Raw genomic sequence first — 22,534 nt, 5'->3', positions numbered from 1 at the left:
CAATGCAGAGGCAAAACTGGGCTGGGCAGTAGGAAAAGCTGTTTGCACCTCCATGCTGTGGTCCCCCTGCCCACACAACAGGTGGCAGTTCATCATGCCCTCAGGGGCCCCAGGTCTTTTCTCCTGCCCTGCCACATGGTCATCCTGCCAGCCCTACTGGAGGCCATGCCTACATCTACCAGAGGTGTTGTTAGCCTCAGGCAGTGCAAATGCCTAATTGCCTTGCAGATGCTGATCTCTGACTTCCCTCGTAGGGAGATGGCTTGTCCATTTGACCACATTCATGGGACACCATCTGTTTACCCGGTACTGTGCTGGGACTGGGGCTGGGGCTGGAGGTATATAGACAGACTCTGACCTCAAGGACCCTCCAGCCCTGCCTGGCAGGGAGTGTTCAAATCCTCCCCATGGATGGCTCAGGGGGACTGCATGGAGGAAGGGATCTTCAGCTGCTGTCACTCACCCCGCCCTTCTCATATCCTTTTTTTTTTTAAAGATTTTTTTAAATTTATATGACAAAGAGAGATCACAAGTAGGCAGAGAGGCAGGCAGAGAGAGGTGGGGAGGGGGGAAGCATGCTCCCCACTGAGCAGAGAGCACAATGTGGGCCTCAATCCCAGGACCCTGAGATCATGACCTGAGCTGAAGGCAGAGGTTTTAACCCACTGAGCCACCCAGGTGCCCTTCTCATATCCTTTTTTCCCACGTCTCTCATCCCTAGGACCTCTGTGCCCCAACCACATGCTAGACAGGTCACAGGCCCTTCCCTTGAGGTCTCAGGATCCTAGGCCCTAGGGTCCCGGAGCCGAGCATAGGTGCCACACAGACCCCTGTCCTGGCAGGAGCAACACAGAAGACAGAGTTGGTCTGTGTCCTTGGGAATACCTGAAGCTGAACCTGAGAATAGAGTTGAGACTGAGGTCGCTCTTGTCCCTTCTACCGTCCTCTCTCATACCTGCTAGGAGGAGCATCCCAGAGACTAGTTTCCTGAAGTTCACTCTGCATGGAGAGGCAGGGAGACCCTGGGGCCCCGCAGGTGCCCTGAGCAAAAGGTGGGTTTCCCTCCATCTCCAGCCCCTCTCCAGGACAGCTCCAGGACCCTGGACAGCGAGGGCCAGGAACAGCTCAGGTGTGGCCCTCCAGGACAATTCAATGGCCTCCTTTTAACCCCTAAGTGAAGCTACCTCACTATGTCCTGTGCACTCAAATGGCCTGTCCTCTTCCATACCTGGAGTTGGGGGAGGCAAGGGCGGGAGGGAGAGGGATCACTCTCTTTCTCTTCCCCTTCTTATAAGGCCATCCATCTTGGGACTCCACCCTTATGATCTCACTTAATCTTAATTATCTCTGAAAATACCATCACATTTGGGGTTGGGGCTCCAGGAGATGAATTTGGGGGCACAACTCAGTCTACAGCATTCAGGTTCCATGGGCTTTCCCACGTTCCATCTTTGTCCTCTTTGTAGGCAGTTTCATATCCCTCACATGCAAAGAAACAAGTCATATAAATAATTATATTCTGCATTTCCTCTTTCCACTCAAAAGAAATATGTCCCAGCCTCCATCCTCCTGGTGTCAGTGATGCTCAAAGCACAGTTGTATTTCTCAGAGTCTCCAGGGGAGGAAACATCCCTGAGTCACAACCAGTAGTACGTGGTCCAGGTGGGTCATGGCCACTGAAGAATCCTTAACAGGCTTGTCCCTGTTCTGGAACCAGTAGCCACAAGCAGGCGTGGATTTGTTCCAGCCATCCCGAGGATAGGAGACGGTACGGGGAGTGGGGATGAAAAGCTCTCTCATGTCATCACAAACTGGCTTGTTCTCTTCCAGCGTGAAATCCAGATGCTGAATCTGGGACTCTGGGGGTGAGAGTCTCTGCCTCAGCCGTCCTGCCCTACCTGCTCACCCCCCAACAGCAGGATTAGCTGCAGCTCTGGGAAGGGATGGGCCAAGCCCTTTGCTAGGATTTTCTCTTTCAAGGACTCATGAGCTATAGGACCAAGAGGAAGTTCTGACAGGAAGGTGAGTGACACTGAAGTGTATGCACAGAACAAGAACATTAGACTTGTTCTGAATCAGAGCTAGGCTGCCTTGAGAGATTGTGCTCACTTCCCATTTTTCAGAGGGGGTTGCTGAGGTTCAGAAAGGGCAACAGACATGCCCTAAGACACCAGGGAAGGCAAGACCTGCTCCCTGTCTCCACACCACCTGCCCATGTCCTGACCTTTAGTACCTGCTCTCCACATTAGAGACTAAGGCGCTCCTGGGCAGGTATCAGGAAGTCGTGCTATTCCTGCTGGGGATTAGTTCTGGAGTGGCCCAGTAGGAGTTAAAGGCAGAAGAATGTGGAAGAACTCCAAGGGAGCTGAAGGGAGAAGTTTTCCATTCCTGCATTTATTTAACAAAACAGAGTGAACACACTGTGTTGGAGACTGGAACTGAGACCTGACCTCTCTTCTCCCCGCTTGGTGGGGTGGTCCCTAGGCAATTCCAGGATTTCATGACAGGAGCCAGAACCAAGAAGAACAGGCTACATGGGGGTTTATGCCAGGTTTTTCACCTGGTTCACCAAGCACTTGATCCCCACATCTCTGTTTTGAGAAGACAGGATCTGCCCACGTCCTGGGCCATGTCCCCTGCCCTCCTCCATCACCACATAAGGGCAGGGCCAGTACAGTGTGTAATACAGGCTTTGTGAGCAAATACTCAAATACATGATTGGAAGCTGTCCCAGTTCACAGTGCAAAACCCCTCCTGATCCAGCATCCCACAGCGGACTTTTTCTTAAGAATGCTTTCACTTTGGGCCTCCCCTCCTCTTTCCAAGCTTCACATGTGTGGCTGTTTCTCTTGCTTTGCAACAGCTTGTATGTGTGCGTCCAGAGCTGCCTGACATCCTGCAGAGTCCTATCTGTTCTGTTGGAGGAGCAATTTGTGTTTAGGGTGAATAGGGTGAATCTTCCCAGAGCATGGAGGCTGGGACATTTTTTTTTTTTTTTGAGTGGGAAGAGGAAATGCAGATTATCGTTGTTTAGGGTGTATCCATGTGCAATTAGGTTTTGTTACAAAATATCCCTTGTAACCTGTGATCAAAAGCCATCGTCTCTCTTTGCAGAGGTTCCTGGAATGCTACTTTTAAACCACCTCCCATCCAGGGCTGAGCAAACCAAAACAGAGCCCACCTTGAAACCTCAACACACCAACAGAGGAAGAAGGAGTGTGTTCTTGACTGTTGAGACCATCTTCCTTGTGGGAATCCGCAGAAGCGGAAATGCAGGCTGTGGCCACCAGATGGCAGTAATGATTCCTCAAATTCCGGCGGTTAAACTAAAAGGCTAAAGGTCATCTGAGATTTTTTTAAAAAGATATTTATTTATTTATTTATTTATTTATTTATTTGACAGAGACAGAGAGAGATCACAAATAGGCAGAGAGGCAGGCAGAGAGGGAGGGGGAAGTAGGCTCCCTGCTGAGCAGAGAACCCGATGCGGATACGGGGCTCGATTCCCAGACCCTGAGACCATGACCTGAGCAGAAGGCAGAGGCTCAACCCACAGAGCTAGCCAGACGCCCCCCATCTGAGATTTTTATGATCCCCAGGAAGTGGTCCAGTTAACTGAGGGAAGCCTGTTAGCGTGAGCACTAGTGTCAATTAACTACTGTGCCAAACGCTTTACCTGTAATGCATCCTTTGAGCCTCATGCAGACACGTTGAGGTCTGTAGTAATGTTCCCTTTCCCTTTCACAAGCGATGATGAGGTTGATAGATGTGATATTTTTTCCTTTTTCTTTTTAGATGGCTCTATGGAGATACAACTGCTGTACAAAAAATGGCACATATTTAATGTATGCAATTTGATGAGTTTGCACTTATGCATTGCACCTCTGAAATCGTCACCACGATCTTGGTTACAAACATGCCCACCTCCTCTCAAAGTTTCCTGGTGACTCTCTGCTGTTTTGGGGGTTTTGTTTTGTCTGTTTGTTGTTGTTGTTGTTGTTGTTGTTGTTGTTGTTGTAAGAAAACTTAACATGAGATCTACCCCCTTAACAAATTGATTAAGTGCCCAAAACAGTATTGCTAACTACAGGCATTACACAAGACAGCAGATCTCACAACTGATGCATCTTGCATTCCTGAAACTTTATATCTTCTGACCAACAGCTCCCTCCAGCCCCTGGCAACCACCACAATACTCTCTGCTCCGGTGAACTTGACTGTTTTAGATATTTCATTTAAGTCCATTTGTGGAGCATTTGCCCTTCTTTGATTGGCTTATCCCATTTAGCATAAGATCTTAACAAAATGCTTAAGGGAGTGCTTCAGGTTGAAATGGAAGGTTGTAAGACCATCTGCATGAGTATATGGAAGTATGGGAATGGCGGGTACACAGACAAATACGGAAGACGGTAACCCTGAAATGGTGCTGTATGAATCACTTAATTTTAGTATAAAAGTGAAAAGACAAAAGTGTTAAGAATAACTATGACTGAGATAATTTGTTAATGGATACTCGATATGAAAAGGTGTAAATTGTGACATCAAAAACACAAGTGTTGAGGGGTTGAAGTGTAGAGTTTTGTACGGGATTAAGTTAAGTTGCAATCAGGTTATGACTGTCCCAAAATTGAGATATTTCACGATGTCGCTTTCTGGAGAGCAGATCAAGCTCCTGCTGGAGACAGATTTGAATCTCATCTTTTTGTCTCTAAAGCGTCTGTTTTTAACTGTACAGTCCAAATCCCCAAACCTGCAAGTGGAAAATACATAGTGAGGGACACAATGTGGATTATTTAATGTGGAGTAATTGTTGACCTGACCACCAGGTCTGGGGCTCCTGTCTTATATGTCTCTGTCTCTGAGTCCCCCCATTTTCCCCCCGAAGATTTAATTAATTAATTAATTTCAAGTGCGAGCCGGGGGAGAGGCGGGCGGGGGCGGGAGAGAGAGAAAATTTCCCTGCCAACTCTGGGCACCATCTCACGACCTTGAGATCATGACCTGAGATGAAATCAGGAGTCAGACGTTTAACCGACTGAGCCACCCAGGCGCCCCTCTGAGTCCCCTTTTTTATTCAGGACATAATTTGACCTGGCTTTAGGTGTGGCTGGCTCCAGGGTTCACAGGACAGAGGCCCTATCACTCTCCTTGCATTTTTTTTTTTTTTTTTTTTTTGGAGGTGTGGTTGCTGATTTTACTGTCTGGCTTTTGTTCTCAAATTCATAAAGGTAGGAGGTGCGATACCCACTCTGAGGCCCACAGAGTGGACGGTGAGGTCACTGAAACCTACAGAGATCAGGTAATTTGGGGGCAGAAACGGGTCTGTGCCCTTCTCCACCGCCCCCACGGCGCCCCCCTGGCCGCGGCGCTTCTCTCTCGACGTTCCCTGCCCGGTTAGGGCGCCCTCTGCTGCTCACCCAGAGAGTTGCCCAGATGGCGGCACCACCTGTGTCCTCCTCCCATTACGCTTTCAACCCATTCGCTCCCACACCAGCTGCGCCCTGACACCTGGTTCCCACCCTGCTACTGAGAAGCCAGTCTCTCCGACAGTCTCGCTACACAGGAATGATAAAAGGCAAAGGATTATTACTATCATCACTGTTGTCATTACCCATGTTATTGTTAATGTTATTTTTCCATTCCACTTCATTCTTCGCTGGGAGCTGATGGGGGGGGGGGTCCTGCCGCCTATCCTCTCCATCCAGTTCGCCTGGCGCCCCCATGAAAATGTAGACCCTCTCAGGGTTGCTGCGATTGACAACTTCATGGCTCTCCCTGATAGTCTGATGCACTTGGGGTGATAGGTTTGCCCACACGGGGCCACAGGGACCAGGCTGAGGGGCGTCAGGGTTCCACCTGGTTTACAGGTGTGGAACATGATCTCCATAAGGATCCCAGGTGAGCATTCCCTGTGGTCTCTGGGCCTGGTGAGCGTCTTCCAGTGTTCACGCTGGCTGTTCTGGGCAGAACCTTGCCCTGGGAGGGGCTGTGACGTTTTGCTGTCTTGATAAAAAGGTACACAGCGGGGCTCTAGAAGAAGATTAAGGGCTCCTTGGGAGGGCTCCTCAGGCTGCCACCCACACCCAGCTGAGCTCCGGGGTTGGCTTAAGGGAATGAGAGTGAGGCTCTGGAGCCCGAAGTATGTTCCAAGCCTGCCGCTTTCTCCTGAGCGTGGGGCTTTCCTGAGGGTCTCACTTCCTTAAATGCTCGGATTCTTGCTGTGGGCTCTGGATGAAACCAGTTCTCCCATATTGGTCCTGATTGCTTGGACCAAGCATTGCTGTCCATGTACAGTCTGGATGCAAGGGAGGGACATTCTTCTGCAGTGGCTTGGCATAAAGCTCTGTTGGATAGGGATGCTTCGTGTCGAGTGATGTCAGATAGATTCAATCAGATGGCCTCTGTGCTACAGCTTGCTGGTCTCCTCCCATTAACCAACTCCCTTTTACCTTAATAAGGAAAAAGAAAGGTAATAAGGATACAAGTTCTTAATTAATGAGATTTATAGGATAATTTAAGTACCTGTGAAGATTTTTGTTATTAGGTCATACAACTGAAGTGTTTTTTAAATATCTATAAATGCAGTTTAAATGTTTCTTTTTTCCCAAAAAGTTTAGTGAAACATTATAAAAGGATTTTTAATTATGCCATTAGGAATTAACATGTCCTGAAATGGTCAGTGTGGGAGGCATTGTTGGCAGTCATTTATATATGTTACCTTATTGAAAGCTCACAGCAGTCCTCTGGAGAGGAAAGGTTTCATATCCTCACATTACAGGTGGAGACAGTGAGGCATAGTTAGGGGGCATCCATACATATGACCACCTTCACTTGTGACACTATTGCAAGTTCAGGATACTTAAGACCACCCTCAGTTTCCACCATTCAGTGGAAGGACTCACATAACGCACTAAAAGCTATTATCCTTGTGGTTAGGGCTGGTTACAGCTTGAGGATACAGATCAATGTCAGTGAAAGGGAGGAAAGGCCATGGTCAGGGTCCAGGGGCTTCCACATGTCTCTCCAGTGGAGTCATGAGTCATGGACAGCATTACCTCCTCCCAGCACTGGTGTGTGACAGTCTGCTGACCAGGGAAGCTCACTTGAGACTGGTCATCAGAGTTTTTATTGGGGTTCTTTCACACAGTTATGATTCACTGCTCACATAGCTGACCTCGATCTCCCACCTCTCCAGGGGCAGAGCGGATTTCATGTGACCCAAAGCCTTCATCATAATTTCTACTGTGGAATATCCAGTGTGTTCCAAGGCCCCACAAGGCAAATAAAGACACTCTTATCAGGCAGGGCATTCTAAGGATTTAGGCATTCCTTCCAGGAGTTGAGGACAAAGTCAGATATGTCTTTGGCTAAGGTAAATTCTTTACTCAAAAGTCCATCTCTGGGACCCATCTAGCTCCAAAAATGGGACTGGGCAAAAGCCGTTATGCTGCTGTTGGTATAAAAAAGAGGAAACATTGAAAGCATCTGAATGTTCCCAAATAGAGTATGGGTTGAACAAATGGATCCATGGCCAATGCGGTGGAATACTATGCAGCCATGAACAAAGACCAATGGCGAAACAAGAAGTAGGGCTTCTGATAAGCTACAGGCAGAAAAACAATTCTATGTGTTTTCTAGGGGCACCACTTACACTCAAATATTGATACATAATATAGTATTTTCCTATTATAACAAATACAGATGTGTTTTACAGTAGGCTGCAAATATTCATATGGGTTGTCAGAATACAGTAGGAGACTTCAGAGATGTTGAATGAACCATAAGAACTCTGAGGTGTATATTCACCTACCTCTGTCTAAACTTGGGCTTAACATTAGAGGGGCGCCTGGGTGGCTCAGTAGGTAAAAGCCTCTGCTTTCGGCTCAGGTCATGATCCCAGGGTCCTGGGATCGAGCCCCACAGGGAGCCTGCTTCCCATCCCCCCCCCGCCCCCTGCCTGCCTGTCTGCCTACTTGTGCTCGCTCGCTCACTCTCTGTCAAATAATTAAATAGAATCTTTTTTAAAAATTTATGATTGAAATCATACCAAGAATCTTTTCCAGCCACTATGGCATGAAACTAGAAGTCAGAAGTACAAAACTAGAAAATTCACAAATATGTGTAAAATAAACATGCAACATTATTCAGAATGGCCAACATAATGGGAATACCTTGTCCATTGTCAGATGAGTAGATAATGTGATGCATATGTACAATGTATACTGGATATAATTGATAATACGTTTTAAAGTTGCTAAGAGAATAGCTCTTAAAAATTCTTACCACATGAAGGGGCGCCTGGGTGGCTCAGTGGGTTAAAGCCTCTGCCTTCGGCTCAGGTCATGATCCTAGGGTCCTGGGATGGAGCCCCGCATCAGGATCTCTGCTCGTCAGGGAGCCTGCTTCCCCACTTCTCTCTGCCTGCCTCTCTGCCTACTTGTGATCTCTGTCTGTCAAATAAATAAATAAAATCTTTAAAAAAAAATAAACTTGGGCTTAACATTAGAGAAGCCCAAATAAAGAAGGATACGGAACGGTATGATACCACTTTGGTAAAAATATGCATCTGTGCCTGAGTATGTATGACATATCAAAACTGAAAAGTTTCAGAGAAAAACACTGGCTGTATCTCCAGGCGGTCTGGTTTTTACAGGTGACTTTCCAATAGTATTAATCAAATTCTGATAAATAAGTCTGTACTTTACTTAAAAGGATTTTATTTACTTATATATTTATAAATGTAAAAATGTATGGATGTATAAATATTCATGTGCATATTTAAATAACAATCTATTATAAATAGTAACATATTTACACATTTATTTAGATGAGTATTCATAACAACTTAAAACTATTTAAATTAATTACTAACAGTATCAATTCTATTTTTCCTTCTTAAGAATTTTCCAGTGGAAAAAAGACAGTCTCTTCAATAAATGGTGCTGGGAAAACTGGACAGCTATATGTAGAAGAATGAAACTCGACCATTCTCTTACACCATACACAAAGATAAACTCGAAATGGATAAAAGACCTCAACGTGAGACAGGAATCCATCAGAATCCTAGAGGAGAACATAGGCAGTAACCTCTTCGGTATCAGCCACAGCAACTTCTTTTAAGATATGTCTCCAAAGGCAAAGGAAACAAAAGCGAAAATGAACTTTTGGGACTTCGTCAAGATCAAAAACTTCTGCACAGCAAAGGAAACAGTCAACAAAACAAAGAGGCAACCCACGGAATGGGAGAAGATATTTGCAAGTGACAGTACAGACAAAAGGTTGATATCCAGGATCTATAAAGAACTTCTCAAACTCAACACACACAAAACAGATAATCATGTCAAAAAATGGGCAGAAGACATGAACAGACACTTCTCCAATGAAGACATACAAATGGCTATCAGACACATGAAAAAATGTTCATCATCACTAGCCATCAGGGAGATTCAAATTAAAACCACATTGAGATACCACCTTACACCAGTTAGAATGGCCAAGATTAGCAAGACAGGAAACAACATGTATTGGAGAGGATGTGGAGAAAGGGGAACCCTCTCACGCTGTTGGTGGGAATGCAAGTTGGTGCAGCCACTTTGGAGAACAGTGTGGAGATTCCTCAAGAAATTAAAAATAGAGCTTCCCTTTGACCCTGCAATTGCACTACTGGGTATTTACCCCAAAGATACAGACATAGTAAACAGAAGGGCCATATGCACCCCAATGTTCATAGCAGCCATGGCCACGGTCGCCAAACTGTGGAAAGAACCAAGATGCCCTTCAACGGACGAATGGATAAGGAAGATGTGGTCCATATACACTATGGAGTATTATGCCTCCATCAGAAAGGACGAATACCCAACTTTTGTAGCAACATGGACGGGACTGGAAGAGATTATGCTAAATGAAATAAGTCAAGCAGAGAGAGTCAATTATCATATGGTTTCACTTATTTGTGGAGCATAACAAATAACATGGAGGATAAGGGGAGATGGAGAGGAGAAGGGAGTTGAGGGAAATTGGAAGGGGAGGTGAACCATGAGAGACTATGGACTCTGAAAAACAACCTGAGGGTTTTGAAGGGGCTGGGGGTGGGAGATTGGGGGAACCAGGTGGTGGGTATTAGGGAGGGCACAGATTGCATGGAGCACTGGGTGTGGTGCAAAAACAATGAATATTGTTATGCTGAAAAGAAATAAAAATTAAAAAAATAATAAAAAATAAAAAATAAAGAATTTTCCAAAATTTCTACAACCAATACATTGTTTTTTCAATTGAAGTCGTATTTGCTGCCATAAAAATGAAAGATGAACATACTTCCAAGTCCAACTTGAAAGATTTGTGACCCTTTCTGGGGTGAGCCCTCTCCCCTGCCTTCTCAGTCCCTCATCCAGCCCACCTGGGTCTCTGTATCTCCCTGTTTCCCTTTCTCTCTGTGGGGTCCCCAGATGCAGACAGATCACATGTGCTCACCGCCGTGCCCTCCATGAGCATGCTCTGCTCTGCCCTGGCAACACTTCTATTACTGAACCTAAAGGTCCAACACCAAAAGAATGGGATTTATACATTTTGGCTCAGGCACACAACAGCATGCCTCACAGCCACTCCAAATGTCCAGGTGGAGGAAGATCTGCTGACCCTTTAGGGGAGAGACTTAAAATAAGCTGCTGGTGCCCAGGGAGTGAAAAGCAGCCCCTCATCAAATAAGACAATGCAATTTAAAATTTGAGATCTACAGGGAGTAGGAAAAACAAAAATGAACAATTGTCCCACATTTTAAAAAGGCTGCTGTCCTGTATTTATTGTGTTTTTCGGTATTTTCCAGTTTTCCTAAAAGTGAGCCTAAGATCTTTTTGTAACCAGGGCAGAATAGGATACTAATCTAAAAAAAAAAAAAAAGAAATGAGGTGAATAAATGATAAGCTAAGTGCACCTTAGCATCATAAAGATAACAACAACTCCCCAAGCGTCTCCTCCCCAGCCCTGCGTGGCTGGGGTTCAGAGTCCACGGGTGAGGGGTGGGGACCAGCAGCTCAGAGCCAGAGACACAGGTCTTGTGAAGAGGCAGAGGAGGCTGCCTGGTCCCTGGACAAACACCTAGCCCAGGAGGACCTGCGTAACCCATGGACCTTTCCAGACCCAGATGCAGACTCTGGAGGGAGCTGGTTCTCCTGGGTAAGAGAGCTGAACCCACAGGACAGGGAAGCGTTCGAGGAAAGGGGGACAGAGCTGGCACCAGGACTTTCGTGAGCTCACATACCTGGGCATACCTCACCCATAGACACACACACTCTCTCTCTCTTACTCACATATGCATACACACAGAGTGTTCGTCCCCATTCATCCCCAGGAGTGATGAATGTGGACCCCCTCCTGTGATTGCTGGAAATCACCTCCCCTGGGTTCCTAGTCTGCCCTGATCCCCTCCCCTACCTCTCCAGTTGGACTCCTTCCCAACCTCTCACTTCCCTCCAGGACCCTCTGAATCCCCATGACCGGGACAACTGTCATGTCTCACTGGCCACCCTGTGTCCTGTCCTCAAACACCACCAGTGTCTACACCTGGAGGCCTGGAGCAAGGAGTCTCAGGGGTATTTGCCTCCTCCATGGAGTCAAGGCTTAGGGCACACAGGAGATCTCCACGTCTTAGGACGACAGATCTTCATCCACATTCATGTGCACTCCACAGAATTTAGATGCTAAGTCAAAGGCACATGTAGACAGTCTTGGAGGACTTCAGCCACCCACATATCAACCGAGCTCTCCCACTGGGTTCTGCCCCATGATCGGGGACCCTGTGATGTGGTATCCAGTGTGAGATGCAGATCTATCTCCAGACTCTGGTGACCCAGAGTAATGGGGATGGGGAGGAGGGGGCCCGGGAGGCTGGGGGAGCCCCAAGGGGCCAACTGACCCAGACTGGGAAGCAGGGGGCATCAAAACTAAGAAGTGAAGGCCGAGTAGAAGTGAGTTGATGGGGGGGCTGGGAAGGAGGGAACGGAGATCTGTGTGTCAGAAACAGGGAACAGCATGTGTGAAACCCCAAAGTCAGGACAGAATGGTGTGTAATAAGAGAGCCGTTTATGTCTGGGGAACACAATATAGATACTGTGTCTTCTGATAAATGAATGCAGAAATGTATGCATGAATGAATTACTGAATAGGGGGGTTCATGGGGTAATGGGGTGAGTTAGATATGATCCAAAAGGAGGCTAGATGAATCATAAAGACCAGCTCTCTCTAAGAGTGGCTCATAAGCCATATTGAGTTTTAACTTTATTCATGGCGTGCTGGGGAACTACAGAAGTTACCTAAGAGAGCAGGATCACAACTGGGGCTTTGTAAGGATCCACATAACTGTCATATGAAGATGGGTTGAAGACTGAGTGTCCAAGGAGGAAACCAGGCTGGAAGAGGGAAGAGGGCGAAGAAGGAATGAACCAGGACAGGGGCTGAGGGGGTAGAGAGGGGAGGACAAGCTGGGGAGCTAGAAACCCATGGCACGTTCACCAGTGTCCCTGGAGATCATTTCCTGGGCAGTGTAAATCAATCTCTCTTCTCTCTCTCTCTCTCATGTACGTGGGTTCTGTTTGGCTTCTCCAGCCAGTCTACTGGCCTGGGGGACCCGCCAAGCCTCTGGCCAAATCTACATCGACCCAGAGTCACTCTTAGGGTTCAAGGGATTTCGGACCGTCGTGATCCTCGAGAATGCCACCGAAGATGCTCTGGAATTCAGCTGGCACCGTGGTGCAAATGACACTGAGGACAACATGATCGTCAGCTACAAACCTCCCTCCAATTCCTGGCAGACTGGGCCCATGTACAGAGGCCGGGAGAATGTGACTACGTTAGGTGACCTGATGATCAGGCGAACTGCCTTAAGTGACACAGGGAACTACACTGTGAGGATGGACACTGGCAATGGGACCCAGACAGCAACCGGCTGGCTTGAAATACAAGGTGAGTTGGCAGGTTGCCCATTTCCAGACTGGGGGCTTTGGGAGTGAGGTCCCTGGGAGATCATACTGCCCAAGTCTCCTCCACCCGCAGGTGACACTGGGAGACTTGGCAGATGTAGTCCAGCTTTTCCCGCAGAGATGGGTCACTGGTTTCCTTCAAGGGTTCCAGTTTCACTCTCAGGGTATGGGTCAGTTAGTTCTGCTGCGTAACAAAGAGCCACAAGTGGCCGTCTTAGGCAACACCCATTTATTAGCACACATCCCCGTGTGCTGATCCCCGTGGGTCAGAAGTCTGGCAAGTGCTGGGCTCTGAGACTCACAATGTGCTGAGTCGGGGCTGTGGTCTCATGTGTGGCTCTGTCCTTGGGCATGTCACATCATGACTCTTTGATTCTTCAAGGTCAACTTGAATTCTCCCTCTCTGGGAGAGGGAGACTCTGTTAAGAAGTCTTAACTCTGTTAAGAAGGAGTCTTAGATGACATAAGGGTAACTATTGGAATGATAGTCCATCACCTTTGCCGTATTGTAGAGGTTAGAAGGAAGTCATGGGCTCTACCCACATTTGAGGGGCAGGGACTATACAGGCTGGAAATCACGAGGCCATCTTGGAATTCTGTCTACTATAGACAGCTCCTGGGGGCTCCACAGGGCTGGGTGGGTAGAGTGGGGATTTGGAGATAGGAAGCCCTGTGTTTACCTCTGACTACATATACGCCCCATGGCCTTGCGACTTCATCTTCCCTCTGTGGTGTTCTGTTTCCTCCTCTGTAGAATGGGGATAGTATCTCCTCTGTCTTTTGTAAGGTTGGAGGGAGTATCTGTAAGTGTAAGTAATTGTAAGTAATCTGTAAGTAACTGTAAAGTGAATGGGACTCAGATAAAGGGAGCAATTTTATACAGAGTCCAAACATCACCTGTCACATTGAATTCTACCCATGATTCCTCAGTTGGGGGTGTTCTCCTTTTAGGTCCTGGGTTCAGAAACAACCATTAGGCCATACGTCTATCCCAAGAACTCACCATTACTGCAGTGGACGCACAGTGATGACTCCATACCTAGGATGGCGGGCGCAGGCTAGTGTCCACACCTCAACCACTCGTGCCCACTCCCTACTTCTCTGTCCCTCACAGATCTAGGGCTGCTCCCCTGCCAAGACCCCAGACCCCATCTTACAACTCTTGGCCTCTTCTCACCAACCTACCCCGGAAGCCCCTTTGGGGTTTCTCCCCCAAGCAGAGCTTGGGGAGGAAGACCCCACCCCTAATGTCTTCTTCCTGCTTCCTCCAGAAGTGGAAGGCAAGCCAGACATCTGGGTCAATGCGACCTCTCTTGTAGAAGACGTGGATTCTGTGGCCGCCATTTGCTACACCAATGCCACCACTGTCAAGTGGTATGTGGATTTTACACTGGTGTCCAACAGTGACCGGATGACAATCTCCCCAGACCTCAAGACCCTCGTCATTCACAGAGTCAGCCGCTATGACAGAACACTTCACTGCAAGATAGACACCTTCCTGGAGATTCCTCAGAATAGTAAAATTATCTCTCTGACTGTGGCCTGTGAGTGGTCTGGGGCCCTGGGAGTAATGCTGGGATTGGGCTTAGGGCCACCCGGGGATGTAGCAATAAGACAGGCAGAACCGGGGAGAGGAAACACCATGAGTCAGCCCCCAGCCAGCTGGATCCGGGTTTGAACCTCAGCTCTCCGGACTTAGAATCACCCTCAGGGCACAGTATGATCTGCTATTTAAAATGGGGACCCAGCTTGCTACTCCTCAGATTAGAAATAGTGCAAATTTGTTCAGATCTGGCTTTTGTAAAGACAGAACTTCTTACAACTAATAGTTTCTTAAAGATGTCATTCAACTTGTTAAATATTCAAATCCCATGTTCCCTCGAGCCTTCAGATACATTGGTCTTTTTATTCTGGTTTTCTAAATTTAGTAAAATCACCTTCACTTTTCCTTTTACTCAGATTGAACTGACTACACTCCCTTAAACAGTTTGATTTTAAAGCTAAATGACACATTTCACGCATTCTCTTTTCTCCATGATCCTTCAACCACCCACCAACCCAAGTACGCAATCCAGCCAGACCTCCCCAAAATCTCAAACGGGTCTTGTAAATCGAAGACATCATCTTATAAATACAATGAACCTTGGATCTTTACAATGTTCGGGGACTTTTTCACATTTACCAAACTCTTTCACATCTTCGGACTATGAAAAAGCACAAGTCTTGAACGGTTTTCACATCTAAATCTAGAACCACACGAAGTCCATCAGATTTCCTAACAAGCATGCTCCGGCAATCATGGAGATAAAGTGGTCACAGAACAGTTTCTGACCACCATACGCAGCTTGCTGGCTACAGGTTTGCAGTCAAGGACCAGGACCTAGGATCTGCTTCTGCAGGGTGATTCCTCCCAGACCATAGGGGAATTTGCTTAGTCCATTTGTGGGTCAGTAGGATACTATGAAATCCCTAATCCTCTCTTTGGGAACCCCATTTGCCTCATCTATAAAATTAACCCATGGGTTGTTATGGGGATTAAGCAAATGTGTGAACCTATAAAGTGTTTAGAACAGAGCTCAACATTCGGGCGGCCTGATATATTAGCTTCTACTCCTATTTTATCATGATGTGAAGGTCTGTCATGGGACTGACTCATAATAGATGCTTGAAACGGAAGATGTTATAATTATAGTCGTATTGTTGGCACAGCTTCCTTGTATGTGTTGGATCTAGGGGATACTTGGGGTGCAAAGTGGGAGCACCTTCTGGTCGGGGAGGACTGTGTGTGGACTGAGGGAAGGAGACAGAACCCTAAGGGGTCAGAAACATAGCTCCGGGTCTCCTTCCATCTCTGCAGATGGGCCAGACAATGTGCGGCTGAGTACCAGTCCCATTACCTCCAAAGGCGTCCTGTCTGCAAAGATCGGCTCCCAGGTGATGATGGAGTGTGATGCCATTTCCAAACCCAGTCCCATGTACCAGTGGATCCACAATGGCTCTCTCCTGAGCTTCTCGGAGGCAAGCGTCACTCTCCAAAGTCTGACCTGGGACCAGATGGGCAGATACAGATGCATCGTGGAGAACCCCGTGACCCAGCTGACCTTGTACAGGGAATTCCAGATCCAGCTGTCCCGTAAGTACAGTAGCCCACCTCTGGGGCTCATGTTCCCCAAATCTTCCCATCTCCGTGCTTTTGCCTAGGCAGTGCCCATCATCATGAATGCCGTCCCCACCCTGCAAAGCCGTGCTCACTATGGTTGGGTAAAATCCACCCCCCACCCCGCCCTGTCCTCTGAGGTCCAAGTCCAAAGCTGCCCCCCTCCATGAAGCCCTCAGGGACCTCAGATCAGAGCAAGAGTGAGTCCCAGGGAGATCTGGTCAGCCAACATCAAATGAGCAATTACTCTGTGCCAGCCCCTCTTCTAATCTGTGCGACCCTCATAGTCTCACTGCAGAGGAAGTGACTGTTGTGAACGCCACCTCCATTTACGGAGAAGAGAACTGAGCTGTGGGAAGTTTGAGTGCTTTTTTCCAGGTTCCAGTCCCAATCAACAGAGGAGGCAGTGCTCAAATTCTGGTAGTCCGGCCTCACAGCCTATGTCCTCAGCTGTTCTACTCGGTTGCTCGAGAAGAGAAAATGGAAAGGCTAGAGCGGGTGGTGGTGCGGAGGAAGCAGGGATGTGGTATTTGGAACTTGGCTTGAGAATGAATCTGTAAAAGGGAAGAGCACCTCCTGAGCCTCAGTTTCCCTATCTGTAGTGTCGAGATAAAAAAGGTCCCTATATGACAGGGCTTCTGGCAGAATTAAATCAGATAGTGCATGAGAAGCCATCAGCATGGCTTGTCCCAGAGAGAGCCACACTGAATGTGGAGACATTTATTCTGGAGACATTTACTCTGGTCACTCCATACTATTTACTAAGCACCTCCTATGCACCAGAGGTGACCGACCGACAGTGAATGATTATGCACTGACTGATCCACACTTTTCTAACTCCACTGGATTGTGAGCTTCAGAAGGACAGAGGCTGGGAGCGCTGTTTGCTCACCACTTGTCCCCAGTGCTTAACACTGTGCCTGGCACGTGGCTGGTGCTCAGCAAATACCTGTGCAATGAGTTAGTTAATGACCCTGTGTAATCAACACTCCCGACCCTGTCACTCTCTACCCTCTTGAGTGGGTTTATTCTTTTTTGGAGAGCTTCCTGCTGCCTGCAATGATATTAGACATTTCTTTGCCTAATTGTCAATTGTCCGCTTTCCAGCTGGAATGTCACTACTGAATTCCTAACACTTGGAACATAGCAGATGCTGGCAAATCTCTGAAGAATAGATGTGTGGGTGAGCAAAGTGTTGTTGAATGATGGTGTCCCTGACTCCCTTGTATCCTCTGCTCCAGGGGACACAACTCCTGTTGTGAACAGCGGTTTCTACATCTCAGGAGCCAAAGTGGTGTGGCTCATTGTGTTCACAGTCCTGGGCAGCGTCTACGTCTGTGGAATCCTGATCTACGCCTTGATCAGCCATTTCTCCACCAGGTGCCTCTTGCCCTGGGTCAAGGGTGGGCTGCTGGCTGGGGAATGGGTCTCAAGAACACTTCCTTAAGAAGGGAAGGCAAAGCCAGGAGGGGAAGGGACAAGCTAGGAATGTGTTGTCAGGAATCATCGGAGGCAGATAGATAGGTCATGGACTAGAAGCCACTGACAGAGACAGAGAATGTAGAGGCAGTCATGCCTCCATATAGCAATGAGGTTTCACTTAGGGAGTTCCTTTCATCCCAGTTTCTTTGTGTTTATGATGTTGATATGGAGGTCCACCTAGAGAGGCAACCATGAGAATGAGCAGGGTGGGTGCCAAGCATCAAGCATATGTCTGGAACATGGTAGTCACTAGTTACCAAGTGAAGTTAGGGAAACAGGTAGTAGAGTCAACTGCAGGGGAGGAGATTGGTCAGAGCGAAGATTCTAATCTGGGTTTCAATCTCAGCTCTAACTCTAGCTGTCTAGGTGGCCTTGAGTAGATCATACTCCATTCAGGTCCTCTTCACCCATCTGGAGGATGTGAAGGGTAACATCTGCTCTGAAGGGAGATATGGGGACTAGACACAATTCTTGGAGGATAAAACAATTAGCAGCATTCTTGGTACAGAGTAGATCAGAATTTCTCGAGCTTAGCACTATCAATATTTGGGGTCAGATAATTATTTCAGGGGTGGGGTAAGGCTATCCTGCACATTGTAGCATGCTTAGCAGCATCCCTGGCCTCTACCCACTTGATACCAGCAGCAATAACCTCCATCAGTCTATTTAGACCACGAAAAATGGCTCTAAGTGTTAGAAAGGTCTTGAGGACAACATTGCCTTGACTGAGAACCATTGCAGTAGATGTTAAAGAAAGCAGTGATGATGGAGATGATGGTGATGCTGGTGCTGATGGTGTTGGTGATGCTAAAGTAGTAGTGGTTGTGGTGGTGATGGTGGTGGTGATGGTGGTGATGGTGATGTTAGTGATGATTGTGGTGGTGGTGGTGATGGTGGCGATGGTGATGGGGGTGGTGGTGGTGGTGGTGGTGGTGATGGTGATGATGGTGGTGATGGTGATGATGGGGGTGGTGATGGGGGTGGTGGTGGTGGTGGTGATGGTGGTGGTGATGGTGATGATGGTGGTGATGGTGATGATGGGGGTGGTGATGGGGGTGGTGGTGGTGGTGGTGGTGATGGTGGTGATGGTGATGATGGGGGTAGTGATGGAGGTGGTGGTGGTGGTGATGGTGGTGATGGTGATGATGGGGGTGGTGGTGGTGGTGGTGATGGTGGTGGTGATGGTGGTGATGGTGATGTTAGTGATGATTGTGGTGGTGGTGGTGATGGTGGCGATGGTGATGATGGGGATGGTGATGGGGGTGGTGGTGGTGGTGGTGATGGTGGTGGTGATGGTGGTGATGGTGATGTTAGTGATGATTGTGGTGGTGGTGGTGATGGTGGCGATGGTGATGATGGGGATGGTGATGGGGGTGGTGGTGGTGGTGGTGGTGATGGTGGTGATGGTGATGATGGGGGTAGTGATGGAGGTGGTGGTGGTGGTGATGGTGGTGATGGTGATGATGGGGATGGTGATGGGGGTGGTGGTGGTGGTGGTGATGGTGGTGGTGATGGTGGTGATGGTGATGTTAGTGATGATTGTGGTGGTGGTGGTGATGGTGGCGATGGTGATGATGGGGATGGTGATGGGGGTGGTGGTGGTGGTGGTGATGGTGGTGGTGATGGTGGTGATGGTGATGTTAGTGATGATTGTGGTGGTGGTGGTGATGGTGGCGATGGTGATGATGGGGATGGTGATGGGGGTGGTGGTGGTGGTGGTGGTGATGGTGGTGATGGTGATGATGGGGGTAGTGATGGAGGTGGTGGTGGTGGTGATGGTGGTGATGGTGATGATGGGGGTGGTGGTGGTGGTGGTGATGGTGGTGGTGATGGTGATGATGGTGGTGATGGTGATGATGGGGGTGGTGATGGGGGTGGCATGGGGGTGGTAATGGGGGTTGTGGTGGTGGTGGTGATGGTGATGATGGTGGTAATGGTGATGATGGGGGTGGTGATGGGGGTGGTATGGGGGTGGTAATGGAGGTTGTGATGGTGGTGGTGATGGTGATGATGGTGGTAATGGTGATGATGGGGGTGGTGATGGGGGTGGTATGGGGGTGGTAATGGGGGTTGTGGTGGTGGTGATGGTGGTGATGGGGGCGATGGTGGTGGTAGTGATTGTGGTGGCAGTGGTATTGATTGTGGTGATGACAGTGGAGATTTTAGAAGATACGTTCTTTTTTCAAATCATTTTAGTATTTTGATATGGAACCTATATGTGATCATTGCGTGGTCCAGCAAGAAGCTTAAAGTATTGACTGTCAGTGTGAAAGTTAGCCCATTTGTGCTTTAGTTTGCCATGTGTAAAATGGGAGTAATACTGGTATTGACCTCACAGGGATATCTGCTATGGGGATAAAGTCAGTATCACTGACAAATAGCTTGGAACAAAGCTTGGCACATAGTAAGCACTGAATAAAATCTTAAGTATTATTACTGATAGCATCATCATTCAATGTACTTTATGTACTTTTCCAAACTAGTCATGATGAACTCTAGGGAGTTTAAGAGTAGTTCCAGGATATCTAGGTTACTTTTTCTTCTACAGCCTGAAAGATGCTATCTAGCCAGGCATAACCTCCTCCTCATAGCCAGGAGCAAACCGAACATCTCCACTGCCCCATTCTCCTTAGAGGTGCCACCTTCTCCTTGGTCTAAGCTCTCCAGTCTGGAATGCATGAGAGCAGGGAGCTGGGAATCAGAAAGGCCAGGTTCATAACAATCTTCTGTCATTTTCTAGCTGTGTGACTTTAGGCAAGCTTCTTCACCTCTCTGAAGTCCTGTTTCTTCATTCACAAAACAGGGTTAAAGTTTCTACTTTGTGTGACTGTTGAGAGGATTCAATATAATTTCTATAAATCATCTACTCTAGTGTCTGGCATATAACAGGTGTGAAATAACTTACTATTATTGTCACTAGGAATTAGCCCAGGTAGTGCCAGCTTCTTCCCCAGGTACACACAGTCTCTTTTCCCTCGCCACATCTGCTGTCCCATGGCATCTTCCTCCAGTGACCTTAAGACATCAGAAATGCTAAAACATATGGGGAATGTGGAGGACTCTCAATGTAGAGGTTAAGCTCCCAGATTCATCCCCTGCTACTCCTGAGGTCCTTCACAAGGAGGGCTTGGAAAGAAGAAGCTGACCCTTCATCTCCCCAGGATTCTCCGGAATTCTGTTTCCTAAGGACCTGAAATATGACATCTTCTCTGATTTCTCCCCGCAGGCTGCCCCGGTTACCCAGTGCCCGCCTTAGAACATGAGGACAAGACCAAATGGGCAAAAAGGTGAGGTGGACGCGAGGGAGAAGCACTGAGAGTCCCCAGAGGGATGGGCTAGGCTGGAGAGGGAACAGGGTCTAACTGGAGGAGAGAGTCAAGAGAAGGAACCAGCCCAGTCACACTGAGGCTGGCAGATGGAGACTCTAGGAGCAAGTCTGGAGTCCCCACCTAGGACCGGGGGGGGGGGGGGGGGCGTGACGTCAAGGGCAGAGCGGCCATTGGCTGCTCCATCTGCCAATCAGAGCCAACCAATGGAAAGTAGACTGGGGTGGGTCATACGTGGAGCCCTGTGCTCTAATTCTGAGGCCTCTTCTCCGCAAGCAAACCCGCTTCTGACTTCTCCCTTCTCTTAGCTTGATGCCATGGCACCACCAGAGAGGATGCAAAGATGACCATTGCCAGTGACGGGGAAACTGAACAACCTATAAATGCCCAACAACCAGGAATGTCTTAAATGGACACAGCACAGTTTGTGCTAATCTGTCATGGTTAGAAACCACGCTGGAGAAAGGTGTTCACTGATGCAGGAAATGCTTACAACTCGTTGTTCGAAACGTATAATGTAAAACTGCACCTGGTAGGACCATCGTTATGAAGAGGGGAGATTAGCTGACTACAGTTGTATGTATACACACACATATACTTATATATGTGCATACATACACATGTATGTGTGCATATACACATATATACACCCTTGTACAAAAATATGGAAAATGTTAACTATTAACAGTTCATCTCTTAATTTCCTTCTTTGCACTTTACTGTGTGTTCCAAAGTGGGTTTTTTTTTCCCCTCACAAAATGTATGAACTGTTTTTATAATCAGGAAAAACAAAACAATAAAGTTATGGACCCAGCAGTCTTTACTGTGCCACTCTGCTCTACTAAAACCCAGTAAAGTTAAAACATTGCCTGCAGGAAGAACAGCTAGGGTTTCCAGCACCTCCTGCCCCACTTCCCCTGCTAACAGCTCGTCCTCAGGCGGGCTGACCAGCACTGTCTTCTGAATCAACTTTGAGGTGTGCGAGCAGATTTGAAAATAGGTGTGTGCATCTCGGTGCCATTTCTTTATATTCTGCCCATGAATTTCTTTTTTGCACAGTCTCTGTGCTCACTTACTTAACCACTAGATCTATGGGTCAAAATGCATAGATTCACAGATATTTCCCAAATCGCCTCATCTGAATGACAGAAAACGAAACACATCCTGAGTTAACCACTGCATGTACCCATCAGCAGAGGTGGGCATTTTACTATTTCTATATCTAAACCTGTATTTCCCCACCTTACAGTCTTTTTTAAAATTAAGATTTTATTTATTTATTTGACAGAGAGAGAGAGACAGTGAGAGAGGGAACACAAGAAGGGGGAGTGGGAGAGGGAGAAACAGGCTTCCCGCTGAGCAGGGAGCCCAACGCCAGAGCTCCATCCAAGGACCCTGGGATCATGACCTGAGCAGAAGGCAGATGCTTAAGGACGTAGACCCCCAGGCGCCCCTCCCCACCTTACAGTCTTAAGTAAGACTGCTGAATTTTACCTAAAGCCTTTTCATTATTGTTAAAAATTTTTATTATTTTTTGTCAAAAGTAGATCTATATACAGTAAAATGCAGACATCTTCCATGAATAAGTCCATGAG

The 22,534-nt window shown here is 47.6% G+C and overlaps 1 protein-coding gene across 1 annotated transcript; it reads left to right on the top strand.

Annotated features, from left to right (window-relative positions):
* Positions 1-11,120: 11,120 nt before the first annotated feature.
* On the top strand, positions 11,121-21,903 carry CEACAM18 (CEA cell adhesion molecule 18; the record flags this gene model as incomplete). The annotated part of the gene is made up of 7 exons (XM_080828578.1): positions 11,121-11,172; positions 12,601-12,957; positions 14,246-14,518; positions 15,832-16,107; positions 17,373-17,534; positions 20,840-20,900; positions 21,867-21,903. 7 exons carry the CDS (start codon positions 11,121-11,123, stop codon positions 21,901-21,903), a joined length of 1,218 nt encoding a protein of 405 aa, XP_080684704.1.
* Between the last annotated feature and the right edge of the window lie 631 nt (positions 21,904-22,534).

This window comes from Martes martes (genome assembly GCF_963455335.1).
Source record: "Martes martes genome assembly, chromosome: 17".
In the NCBI taxonomy this organism is placed as follows: Eukaryota; Metazoa; Chordata; class Mammalia; order Carnivora; family Mustelidae; genus Martes; species Martes martes.
The sequence above is the reverse complement of the archived record's forward strand: the minus strand, read 5'-3'. Positions and strand labels throughout refer to the sequence as shown.